Source organism: Mauremys mutica, chromosome 4 (assembly GCF_020497125.1).
Source record: "Mauremys mutica isolate MM-2020 ecotype Southern chromosome 4, ASM2049712v1, whole genome shotgun sequence".
NCBI lineage: Eukaryota > Metazoa > Chordata > Testudines > Geoemydidae > Mauremys > Mauremys mutica.
In genome coordinates this window covers 150,701,304-150,713,663 of record NC_059075.1, presented here as the reverse complement: position 1 = coordinate 150,713,663, position 12,360 = coordinate 150,701,304, and the positions used below count along the sequence as shown (strand labels likewise).

Sequence of the window (12,360 nt, the reverse complement as noted above, 5' to 3'; positions counted from 1 at the left end):
GGAAATGTACATGAAATAGTGAATGGCTTTGTGGAAATGGGATTCCCTAACTGCGGCAGGGTGATAGATGGAACACATATTCCAATTTTGGCCCCAGACCATCTTGTAATCGAGTACATCAACAGAAAGGGGCGCTTCTCTTTGTTACTGCAGGCACTTGTGGGTGTTTTGCTGACATCAGCGTGGGGTGGTCGGGGAAGGTGCATGACATGTGCATCTTCAGGAGCACCAGCCTGCACAGAAAGCTGCAAGCAGAGACTTTCTTTCCAGACCAAAAGATTGCAGTGGGGGATGTTGAAATGCCCATGGTGATCCTGGGAGACCCAGCATATCCCTTACTCCCATGGCTCATGGAGCCTTAAATGGGACACCTGGACAGCAGCAAGGAGCGCTTCAATAACAGACTGAGTAGATGTGGAATGTGCCTTTGGCAGATTAAAAGCGCGCTGGCGCTGCCTTTAGGGAAGGTTAGATCTTAGTGAGAAAAACATTCCAATGGTCAGAGCTGCCTGTGGGACTACGGGTGAAAAGCTTGCTTGGGGTGGAGTTCTGAGCCAGATCACCTGGATGCTGATTTTGAGCAGCCAGATACCATGGCTATTGGAGGGGCACAATGGGGGCTATTCGAATCAGGGAGGCTTTGAGGCAACATTTTGAGAATGAGAACCAGTAATCTGCCATGCTTCATTAAGCTCAGTTATCTGTAGTGTAGACAAGGCTGCACACAGTAGCAATACATTGTGTGTGTCTGTCTGTCTCACCTGTACTGGAGAAAGGCACAATGATAGCTTTGCTGCAGTGCTGGCAAGTTGCATGAGCCCGTAATGCTCGGGCTCCAGGAATATTCTGGGCCTGGGGGCCTGGCTCCACCAAAGTTTGGGGCTGAGTCCCACCTGCTGCCCCCACACACCTCCCTGGTTCCTCCCCTGCCCTTGCTCCTCTTGGCTGAGGTGGGGCTGAGAGTGGGGGAAGTGGTGGTGTTCACGGCACTGTGGATTTGTGGGAGGAGTTCTGGGCATAGCGTGTCCAGGGAGTGTGGTGTGGGGGGGGGCTCTGCAACCGAAACCCATCCCACACCCAAACTTCTTCCCAAAGCCTGCACTCCCAAACCCCCTCCTGCTCCCAAACTCCCTCCCAGAACTGGCACCCCCTCCTGAACCTATACCCTCTGCCCTGGCCCAGAGCCTGCAACCAGCACCCAGTCTCCCTTCCAGAGCCTTAGGCGGGGGGGGGGTGTGGCAGGGTGTGTAGGAGTACACAACTTGGACCTGTTCTGGGCACCACCAAAAATTATACAAATCTGCTGCCCCTGCTTTACTGCTCCCTTCTCTGCCCCCCCGCATCTCCTCTAGCAGAGCTGCAAATCCATAACTTTTCTCCCTTGGGTGCTGTGAGCACATCCAAGCTGGGTGGGAGGCTCTGTGGAGGGAGGGGGCCTGGCTCCATTGCAAAGAGCAGCTGGGTGATGGTTCTGTTCCCCACCATGGCAGGTCCCGGCCGGTGCTCAGAGTCAGCGTCTCCATCAGCTTCCAGCCCCCAAACATACCCACCTCGGCCTTTGACTGCCAGGGGCAGGAGCAGCTCAACACAGAAGCCACCAGGGCAGAGGTCTGCTTCACCGTCACTCAGAGCACCATGGACAGCCTAGGTCAGACCAAACCCACCCACCGTTCCCCTCCCCCCTGAGCCAGCCAGTTCCTTCCTCTGGGTCTGGACTCGAGTCAGCGCCCCCTAGAGGGGAAAGGCCCCATTTCCCATTCAGGTTCCCGCTCTCAGTCCCTCATTTTCCCTGCCCCATAGGTGACGGGATCTTCAGCACCATCCAGTACAGCCTGGCCCTGGACCCCGAGCGGACGAAGATCCGAGTCACCTTCGATTCCACCGGCCCTGTCCTGAGCAGGAAGCTGCAACTCAGCATTGAGAAGAAATGTGAGACGTACCGGATAATGTTACCTGTGAGTGTGGGGGTGTCCCGGCTCCTTCCCCTCCCACTGTGTCTGCCCCTCGCTCCCAAATCACCCAGAGAACAAACCTCTCTCTGGGTCCCAGCTCCACTTTCCCTTCAGGGACCCAACATGTTTCTGTCTCCTCAGCTCTGCCCTGAGGACACACTGACCCCCATCACCCTACGCTTCAACTACACCCTGACAGGGGAGCCCATCGCTGCCGCCGGTGGCCTCAGACCCATCCTGAGCGAGGACTCTGTGCTGGTGTCTGCAGGTTCGGTAAGGTTCCAGAGCCAGGCCCCATGGTGGCTCTGCTGCAGGGATCGAACCAGTGATGTTGGCATTCAAAAGCGAGAGACTGAAAAGTTCAGAGCCAGCAGCAGCTTTCTAAACCCACTCACAGAGTATAGATACTAGAGGGCGACAGAGATGGATGTTGAGTTTCCCTTGGCTACAGACCTGTCTCCCCTCTGAGGGAACATTCCAACTTCTCCTCAAAGTTCCCAAAATTTCTCTCCAAAAACCAAAATATTTTTGGCTAAAAAAATGATTTTTTCTGAACACTTTTCAAAACTTATTTTGGCCAGGGGCCCCTTAGAGGGAAAAGGCCCCATGCCCTGTTCCCCATCCCCCAGCGAGCCAGGCAGGCCCCCTGCCCTGGCACCCCTAGAAGTGTGATACTGTTGCTGGCCAGAGCCAGGAGGTGGAAGGGGGAGGAGGTATATGGGTGAGTGGGTGGGTGGGTGGCACGGGCGGGGCTGATGATGGGTTTAGCTGTGCCCCAGTGCAGGGGACCGGGAGGTGCTGGGGTAACTGGAGGGCACCTGGGTCCCTGCAGTGTCACTCTGGCAGATGGATGCTGCAGCCCTCTCCCCATTGACCCCTGCCCTCCTGGTCTCTCCCCAGCTCCTGTTTCAGAAGGACTGCGGCGCGGGTGGCCGCTGCAATGACCAGTTAGCAGTCTCCTTCAATTTCTCTGGGTAAAGTCACCGAATCCTCCCCGCAAAAACACCCACCATGGGGGGACCCGTCCAGCTTGAGCACACCTTGGATTTCCAGTGCTGATGGATCCTGGGTGGGGGGCACTGCTGTGGCAAAGATCGCAGCACTGGGGTCCCTGGCTGGGCACTGCTAGAGGAAGTTCACAGAGCAGCCAGGGCATGGCCTTGAGAAAGCTCACCCCTTTCTCTCCCCTTAGCTTGAGCACCCTGGTGGTGGGGGTCACCCCTGAAATCAACACCACCGTCTCCATCCAGAATCACGGGGAGAATTCCTACAACACCACAGTGCAGTTCTTCTACCCGGCCGCACTGTCCTACCGCCGGGTCCTGCTGCTCCAGGTACCCCAACGTACACCAGGCATGAGGGGTAGGCTCTGCAGGGGGTGCTGTGCTGCAGGGGGCAGGCAGGGGACTTGTCAGGGGATGCTGCTCTGCAGGGAGCAGGCAGGGGGTCAGCAGGGGGTCTGTGGGCCCATCTCTCACTGGCTGGTCCCCTGTGCTCAGTCTAACAGGAGGGCCGTGGCCGTTAAGTGCAGCTCGGCCGTGGGCTCCGAGGAGCAGACTCAGAGGAACAGCACCTGCCACATCAACCACCCCATCTTCTGGAGTGGAGCCGAGGTAGGGACAGGCCCTGGCCTGTGAATTCCCCAGGGGTGAGCCCAGCTGGGAGCAGAGAGGGGCAGTTCCCTGGGGTCAGCCCAGCCCGTGACAACAGATGTGCTGGGGAAAGCGCCCGGGGAGCCCGGTGAGTCAGTGAAAACAGAGCCCTGAGGTCACTCCGGGGCTGGGGTCAGGCCCTGCCGGGGCTGCAAACCAAGGGCCAGACCTGGGGGGCTGGAAATCAGACCTCACTGGGGGAGAAAAGAACAAAGGGAGGGGCTGTTCCCTCCCCCATTTGGGGTCCTTAAAATGATGGTGAATGGGGTGTTCCATGGCACGGAGCCGGCTGAGATCTCTGGATCCCAAACCAGGTTAACGCTGTTTAATGTTGGACAGGGACAGGATCATGTTAACACCCTTTGCCGCTGTGGGACCATTTGTTCCATCTAAGTTCATACAACAGGCCCCACAATCTTCCATGTCTGCCTCGCCCCCGCAGTCTCTGGCAGTTCCCCAGTCCCTGAGCCCACTTGCTCTCTCACCCCCCCTTCCCCCCGTGTTTTCCAGGTCATCTTTGTTGCCACTTTCAGCGTCTCCTCTGAGGCCGATCTGGGGGACAGGCTGCAGATCACAGCCAAGGCCAGCAGGTGAGGGCATAGGCGGCAGGTTCGTATAATTTTTGGTGGGGCCCAAAATGGTGCCCCCCCCCACGCTCTCACCCTGTAAACTGATATAAAATGAAGCTACAATGCGTCAGCACCACAAGATGACAAGGGTCAATTAAAAGTGGAAAGTCAGAAGCAGCACTTGCCTATTAATACCTAATATACGGTATTAAATTTTGTTGCACCTGTTGTGACAAAGTGGGAATGTTCTTAATGTTTTCTCTGAATACTGTGTGGGTGCCTCAGTTTCCCCTGCAAAGAGCCAACTGACGGTGTTGGGGACAAAGAGATCAGGTGGCCTCCTTGTCCGGAAGAGACACAAAGGCCAGATGAGGGAGTGTCAGTTTGGAGCTGGCTGGGGAAATCGGGAGAGGCCCAGAACTTGGGTCTGGGCTCCCCACCCCCCAAGATGGACCTGACTGAGGGGTCCTGTTTTCTGTACTTACAAGCTCTGTTTTAGACTGTATCCCTGTCATCTAATAAACCTTCTGTTTTACTGTCTGGCTGAGAGTCACATCTGACTGCAGAGTTGGGGTGCAGGGACCTCTGGTTGCCCCAGGACCTGCCTGGGCAGACTCGCTGCAGAAAGTGCACAGTGTGGAAGGGCATGCTGAATGCTCCGAGGTCAGACCCAGGAAGGTGTAAGCTTCTTGCCCTGGAGACAGTATGCTCAGAGAGGAGGCTCCCCCAGAGTCCTGACTGGCTTTGTATGGAGTTGTTCCAAAGCATCCCAGCATCCCCTTCCACACCATGCGCTTCCCAGAAGTCTGCACAGGCACTGACACTCCCTCCTCTGGCCTTTGTCTCTTTTCCAAGCATTAGGAGGCCACCTGATCTCTTTGTTCTCCAACACCTTCAGTTGGCACCTTGCAGGAGAGTGGCCCAGGCCATCAGTTGCCTGGAGGCAGGGTTGCAGCCATTCTCTGTGCAGACGGCATCACACTGGCCCTCTAGGGCTTTACAACAATCACACCCCCTTATCCCACCATCTAGAGCCTTAAGAAATGCATTGGGGAAACTGAGGCACACAGACAGTATTCAGAGAAAACACCTGTATACAACCAGTTACATACTTTGAAGGGTGTAAAATAATCAAATATTGTGCTAAATACAATGATACTCCAAACTGACCACCAAATTTAAGTTGCATGTTTTTCCCCTCAGGTGAGGGTTCTGGGGTGGGGCTGGGGATGAGGGGTTCACAGTGCAGGAGCGTGCTCGGTGCTGGGGGTGCAGGCTTTGGGGTGAGGCAGGGCTGAGGATGAGGAACTTGGGGTGCAGACAGGCTGCCCCAGGGCTAGGGCCAGAGAGGACTCCCCATCACCACCACTGGCAGCAGCAAGCTCCAGGGAAGGGTCCCCTCCTGCCCCCCATGGCACACACACTCTGCACATGCTCCTAGAGCCCCTCTCAGGTCCAGAAAGCTCACTCCCCTCCCCTATGATGGGTACTGGGGGGGGGGCACAGGTGGCCTTCCATGTTGCTGCCCCTCACCATAACTTCACTGTGGATGGGGGATGGGGCTGCCCCTTGCCCAGCATGGGGCAGAAGTGGGGTAGGCAGGGTGGTGGCTGGCTATGGGGTGGGGGAGCAGGGTGTCATAAAATTCACCCAAGCCCCAGCTGCTCAGGTCTAGGAAGCCTCCCTCTCCCATCCCTCCTGTGGCGGGTGGGTTGGTGGGTGCTGGGGGAGGGGGCATTGCCTTCACATGTGGCTTCCTGCCTCCCCTGTGCAGCCTGCTGTGCCTCACTGGGGGTAGGAGTAGGGGCTGGGACTGGGGCTGGGGCAGGAGGGGAATCATAGGGTCAAACACTCAAACATAATAAAAAATCATAGAGTCAAACACTCACGGAAGCCCCAACAGCTGCTAAGGTGAATGTCTGTCTGTCTCCTGGCCCGTTTGTGTCTCCTCCAGGTAGGGGCAGGACAGGGGAGGGGTGGGGAGGGGAGGCCCCCTCCACTCCCCTCCCCCTCCTGAGTGCTTCAGCAGTGGTTAGCATTCCTCTTATGCTAATGCTGCAGCCCTTAGGCTACGGCAGCGGCAGCAAAGGAGAGTGAGAGAGACGTGCCGTGCGCTCTCTTTACATTCAGGCAGGGAAACTCCGGGGAGGGGGAAAAATCTAATATTTCCAAATATTGGTGGAGCAGAGCCCCTGATTATGAATATTCCTGGGGCTTTAGCTCCAAGAGCCCATATAAGTTGGCGCCCATGGGTGAGGGGGCTGGGCAGGGCCAGCGGGCAGGGTGGGGGGGCAGTGGGAGGGGGCCGTGCATGGAGCAGGACAAGGCAGTGACCTGTGGTGCAACCTCCCTGCACAGTTATCTGCCTGCATCTCCTCACATCTGTCTCCTTTGCCCTCCGCTCCCCCCAGTGACAATGGCGGCCTCATCACCGAGCGCATGATGCACCGGGCGGAGCTGCCAGTCAAGTACGGCAACTTCATCATCCCCACCAGGTAGGTCAGTGCGGAGACGGGGGGGGGGAGAGCGCCCCCTACTGGGACCCCTGTTCCCTGCTGTAGCGCCGCATGGGGTCATAGGTGCCAGCGCTGATTGCAGGAGAGCGCCCCCTACTGAGCCCATCCCTGTAGCACAGCGCCCCCTTCTGGACATTACACCCCACCCCCACTCTCCAGCCCCATCCATCACACTCCCACCTCTCTCCTTCTTTCCATCCTTTTCCTCCCCCAGCCTTGAGGAGTCGACCAAGTACGTCAGCTTCTCCGCCAAGGCGGCAGGGACAAGTGTGCCAGTGACACATCGGTACGAGGTGAGGCCAGCGGTGCACAGTGTGAGGGGGGAGACAGGACAAGAGGGTGGGAGGGGAACTGCCTGAGTTAGGTTTAGTGCGTTAGAGCACGGAGGGGTGGGCAGGGAGCCAGGACTCCTGGCTTCTATCCCCAGCTCTGGCAGGGCAGTGGGGTCTGAGGGTTAGAGCGGGGGCTGGGGATCAGAGCTCCTGGGTTCTCTTCCTGCAGTGTCCTATGGAGAGTCTGTTTCTTTCAGGTCAAGAACCTGCGGCAGCAAAGCATCCCCATCTCGGTCACGTTCCAGTTCCCCGTGGAGCTGAACGGGGTCCGGGTGTGGGACGCCTCTGAGGTCGTCCCCTCTAAGGTACCTGCCTCTCCCTGCCCTTGTGTGTGTGTGAGATGGGCCCAGTGACGCCTGCTCTGCTCTACAGCGCCCCCTGCTGGAACAGGCTGTCTGGTGGGGAAGGCCCTGCCCCAGCCTCTGAACCAGCCAGTCCTGTGCCCTAGTGCCAGATTGGTGCTGGTGCCCCCTAGAGGGGAAAGGCCCCGTGTCCCCTTCCCACCCCCACTAACACCATGTCTCTCTCCCTCCAAAGCCCCAGCTGGCTCAGTGCAACAGTGAGTCTGAAACGCCTGGTTCAAAGGACTTTGTGAAGCAGATGAGCAAGCGCCCCCTGCTGGTGAGTACAGGCCAGTGCAGATCCCAGCAGCTCTTCTCCCTCTGCACTAACACAGACAGCAAGTGCTATAGACAGACCCAGACCCTCATGGCCATGCTGAGCCCCTGCACGTCCTCTGCCTCACCCGGCGATATCTTTCCACCCCCAGGACTGCTCTGTGGCCACCTGTAAGAAGATCCGGTGCAGAATCGCCTCCCTGGAAACGCAGCAGTCGCTGGAGTTCATGATCAAAGGGAACGTCAGCTTCCAGTGGGTCTCCCAGGTACAACAGCTGCCTCTGCCTTTTGGCACGAGGTGAGAGATCCCCCCATGTGAACAGCCCCTGAGCCCCTCCCCAGAGGTGGCTGCATCTCAGTGCTGGGTAAGGGATTGCCCCTGTGTGAACAGCCTGTATATTGCTGTGGGTCCCCCTGGGACGATGCTCCGGGCTGGTTTGTGTCGTTTCCAGTCAGGGACGGTGAATTTCTCTGTTCCAGACTCAGCAGCAGAAAGTGAGTCTGGTGAGCGAGGCCCGGATTGAATACGAGGAGGAGAAATACACCCAGAAGGAGGGATTCATCCGGCGCCAGGTACCAGAGCGACTGCGCCCGGGATAGAGAGAGCATCGGCTAGTGGTTAGAGCTGGGAGCCAGGACTCCTGGGTCCTGTCCCTGCTCAGGGAGGAAGCGGGGTCTGATGTGTTAGAGGAGGGGTGGGTGATGGTGCCAGGACTCCTGGGTCCCCATCTCACAGCTCCTCTCCCCCAGGTGCAGACGGTGGTGGAGCGCTCCGAGGTCTATAACTACCTGCCCATCGTCGTGGGCAGCAGCGTGGGGGGCTTGGTCCTGCTGGCTCTCATCACCGCAGCCCTCTACAAGGTAATGGGGCAGGGTAATGGACCCCTCCCCCACAGCCCATCACCCTGGGGGCAGGGCCTGTGGTCAGGGCCAGCTTTAGGCCAATTCCACCAATTCCCCCGAATCGGGCCCCACGCCTAAGAGGGCCCCGCGCCCAGTGGCAGGGCCGCCGGGGAAGTAGGGGGCAAGTGGCTGAGAATCCCTTCCCTGGCTAGAGGCTCCTTTTTAATTTTTACTCACCCGGCGGCGCTCCAGGTCTTCGGCGGCACTTCGGCGGCGGGTCCTTCACTCGCTCCGGGTCTTTGGCAGCACTTCGGCGGCGGGTCCTTCAGTGCCGCCGAAGACCCAGAGTGAGTGAAGGACCTGCCGCCGAAGACTAGGAGCACCACCCGATGAGTACAAGCCCCATGTGCTTTTTTTACGTGTTTTTTTAGTCATCCCTGCCGGGGCCCCGTCGAAACTGTTTGAATCGGGCCCCGCACTTCCTAAAGCCGGCCCTGCCTGTGGTTCTCCCAGCTGGTGGAGAAGGGACAAGGGTCTTTCCTTCGGAGATTTCCACAGCCCTCCTGCTCCTCCACGGCCATGAGCCTGTGTCTGTCTGGCTCTCCCCCTCTCCGCTCTCTGTCTCCTTCCAGTTTGGCTTCTTCAAGCACCAGTACAAACAGATGGTGGAGGGCGAGGGGCCTCACCTGACCCAGAGTGTAACCGCTGGCAACCCGCCTGCTTCTGATACCCCCAAACAATAGCCCCCCATGCGCTCCCCTAGATGGGTCAAAGAACCCCTAAATTTTAATTGCTAAAGCTGGGCACTGTCTGCCACCCTCCTTGTCCCCCTCCCCCCAGGCAGGAGTTGCCAATGTTGCCTCCCCACCCCTGGCTTTGCCTCCCTCTGGGTTGCTCCACGTCCACCCCCGCCCCTTATGTTTGCCACCTCCAACATGCAGAGAGACCGGCCACTGCCCATCCCCCAATCAACAAACGAGATCCTAGTGCCAACTAGAGCCAATCGTTACTCAAATTAGGATGGGCAGAATTCTATTTACCTTCTTATAATTTTGATGGAGAACATTGAGGTTATTTTTATAGGCATTTTTTTTAGAATTCTATTGATTTAAATTTTGATGTGGAAAATTCTGGGTTTTAAGCATCCCACCCCTGTTTTTATCAATTTAAATGATCCCAGTTGTGGGAATTTGTGTGTGTGTCGGGGGTCAGGCCATATGTGAAGGTCACAGTTATTTAATAGAGGTTGAGATTCAAAAAGTTAAAGCTTTATAACTATGCTGGGAAGGACTGGAGTTTTACTGGTAAATGTTGAATTCATCACACACAGACAAACTGCTGGCAAAATATTTCCATCGCTAATCAAAATTTTCTGCTTGAGAACATATTGGAGTTTGATTTCAGGCTATTTACTTTGTATATTTTGACATGTGATGTTAATAATTTGTTTGAATAGTTGTAAAATGTGACCTTTTAAAATCAATGTCTGTTGTCTTTACAGAATTATGGTTTGATTTCCTCCTCTCCCTAGTAATTTTCCACAACTGAAAATTTAAATGAATAAAAAATTTTAAAAATTGCTTAGAAATAAATAGTCCTGTTCATGGAAATTATTTTTAAAAAGAATTCTGCCAAGCCTATTTATAACCTTTAAAAACAGAAATTATCAACATCACATGTCAAATTGTACAAAGTACAGTGACACCAGCATGGCCGCAAGTTTTCTACACAATAAGGTGGGACACTAGAAAGTTCTCCAGGAGCATTTTTCTTTCTTTGTCTAGCTGCATGCTTTGATTGTTATCGACGGAAACATTTTCCCTTGGGTTGTGAGGGGGTGGGGTGAAGTGAAACTGATCACTGGTAACAGGCAAAGCAGGACAAAAAGTGGCCAGGGCAGTTAAAAATCATCCAGGTGGCAACACTATGTGGGATGCTGTGGATCCATATCCTGATGCCCCTTGCTGAATATGAAACCTTCCAACCAGAGTGTCCCTGGCAGGGCTGGGAACCAGGACTCCTGGATTCTATCCCAGGAGCTGTGGAAGGGAGTGGGGTCTAGTGGATTAGAGCAGGAGGCCCATTCTCAGCCGGTGTCTGAGCCACGCTCGGCAGAAGGGGGGCTCACTCTCGGCCAGGGTCTGTACAGCGCCTGGCACAAGGGGAGCCCTGATCTCAATTGGGGCCTTGAGGTGCTACTGGGTTACTTCCAATACAACCAAGCTCTCAGAGTCATTTGCCTGCCTTGTCTGAAGTCTCACGTCACTTCAAACTGTCTCTCAATACTGTGTGTGTGTGTGTGTGTGTGTGTGTGTGTGTGTGTGTGTGTGTGTGAGAGAGAGAGAGAGAGAGAGAGTGACAGGGGCTGTGCTGTCCAAGCTTCCACACCACACAAGGAAATGAAATCACTTTAAAACAGATTGAAAAGGAAAAAATAAATGTCTCTGTTCTGCAAGTTTAGCCTGAGGAACTCCCTGCCACATGTAGTAATGAGGCTGGGACCAAATACATTCCTGTATTCACACCCTACGTACTATTGTAATAATCTTTGTACAAAGGATGCCTTGTGAGATATAATTCAAAAACTCACAAGTTATTGATCAGTATTGGCCTGATAAGCTATGTGTCTCAACATTGTATGTAAAGTTTTATAAGATTTCCCTGTATGATGTTACTGACCCGTGTTCCCAAACCCACAGCCTTGCTCATGTGGAAGTTGGCAACCAGATGAGGTCTCAGGAAAGAAATGTCCCTGCCTGAATTTGCCTTTAGGCCGTAAACGGTCATCAAGAAGAAAGGGAAACAAAACAAGCTCAATCGTGTGAGGAAAAGCCAGCTGAGAACATCCTTCCACATAAACTCTGTGTGTCCTAGTGCCCAGCTGGAAATGTTTTTCAACAGTGAGACTGAAACTATAAAAAGCAGGGACAACCCCTCCTTCCCTGCCCATGGCATTCACTGCACCTGAAGAGAGAAAGGAAGTATTCACTGAATGCTGAGGAAGAGGGCCTGACATACACAGTTTGATCTGGAAGGCTTCTGAAAGCATGTGGTGAGAAACTTTACTTGAATAGGCTATAGTTTAAGTTAGGCACTAGTAAATGTTTCATCTTTATTTTCTTTGTAACCATTTCTGACTTTTATTCCTCATTAGTTGGATTCACTTAAAATCTCTCTTTGTAGTTAATAAACTTGTTTTATTCTTTTATCTAGTCTAGTGTGTTTGAATGGAAGTGTCTGGGTAACTCTGTTTTGGGGTGGTAAGTTGTGGGCACAGGAATAATCTTACAGGAATAATGGACTTAATATGATTTGTAGTGTCCAGGAGAGGGCTGGGCAGTACAGGACATACATTTCTGGGAGAAAATCTAAGCCTGGGTGTGTGTTGGGGTCACCCTGCTGTATAACCCAGGCTGGTGAGAGCCAGAGTGTAACCCAGGTGTGGTTAGCAGGCTGCAGTTACACACAGACACTCAGGGTGTGAGTTGCATGCTCTTAGGCTGTTTGTGAGTGGCCCAGATGGGACTTATTACAGCGAGACTTTGTAAGGCAGCCAAAGCTGCAGGGCCGGAGGGTGACAGAGCTGCTCATTAGCCTGGATTGTACCCTGGCATTCCAGAGATCTGTAAACAGGACTCTCACGTGGGAGTAAAGGGGTTATATTCTCTCGGTGTTTGGCAGTGGCGTGAACGCTGTTGGAAAGCTGTGTCCACTAAGCAGTGGGACATAATGTCTGTGCCACTCAGGAAAGACAAGAAGTTCAGGGGCTTCAGTGCTATAAGGCCTATGTCATCACGTACATGACATAATTAATCTAAGCAGTCCATGGTGTAGGCTCACCCACAGTCATTCCTCAAGCCTACTATGGGCTTTCAGGTC

General features: G+C 54.5%; 1 protein-coding gene across 4 annotated transcripts in view; it reads left to right on the top strand.

Annotated features, from left to right (window-relative positions):
* The window catches only part of LOC123368287 (integrin alpha-M-like), a 29,914-nt gene extending 18,232 nt beyond the window's left edge, over window positions 1-11,682 (top strand). The window contains exons 14-28 of one of the 4 annotated variants that reach the window (XM_045012948.1): window positions 1,491-1,648; window positions 1,801-1,955; window positions 2,094-2,225; window positions 2,853-2,926; window positions 3,145-3,286; window positions 3,452-3,565; window positions 4,115-4,194; window positions 6,585-6,668; window positions 6,904-6,982; window positions 7,219-7,326; window positions 7,559-7,642; window positions 7,791-7,904; window positions 8,119-8,211; window positions 8,389-8,499; window positions 11,181-11,682. In XM_045012948.1, coding sequence (XP_044868883.1) covers window positions 1,491-1,648; window positions 1,801-1,955; window positions 2,094-2,225; window positions 2,853-2,926; window positions 3,145-3,286; window positions 3,452-3,565; window positions 4,115-4,194; window positions 6,585-6,668; window positions 6,904-6,982; window positions 7,219-7,326; window positions 7,559-7,642; window positions 7,791-7,904; window positions 8,119-8,211; window positions 8,389-8,499; window positions 11,181-11,306 — 1,654 coding nt within the window. In that variant the 3' untranslated portion in view covers window positions 11,307-11,682. Of the gene's footprint in view, window positions 1-1,490; window positions 1,649-1,800; window positions 1,956-2,093; window positions 2,226-2,852; window positions 2,927-3,144; window positions 3,287-3,451; window positions 3,566-4,114; window positions 4,195-6,584; window positions 6,669-6,903; window positions 6,983-7,218; window positions 7,327-7,558; window positions 7,643-7,790; window positions 7,905-8,118; window positions 8,212-8,388; window positions 8,500-9,113; window positions 9,225-11,180 lie in introns of those variants that run through there. The other 3 variants (XM_045012951.1, XM_045012950.1, XM_045012949.1) reach the window with 3 other exon arrangements.
* The last annotated feature ends 678 nt before the right edge of the window (window positions 11,683-12,360 follow it).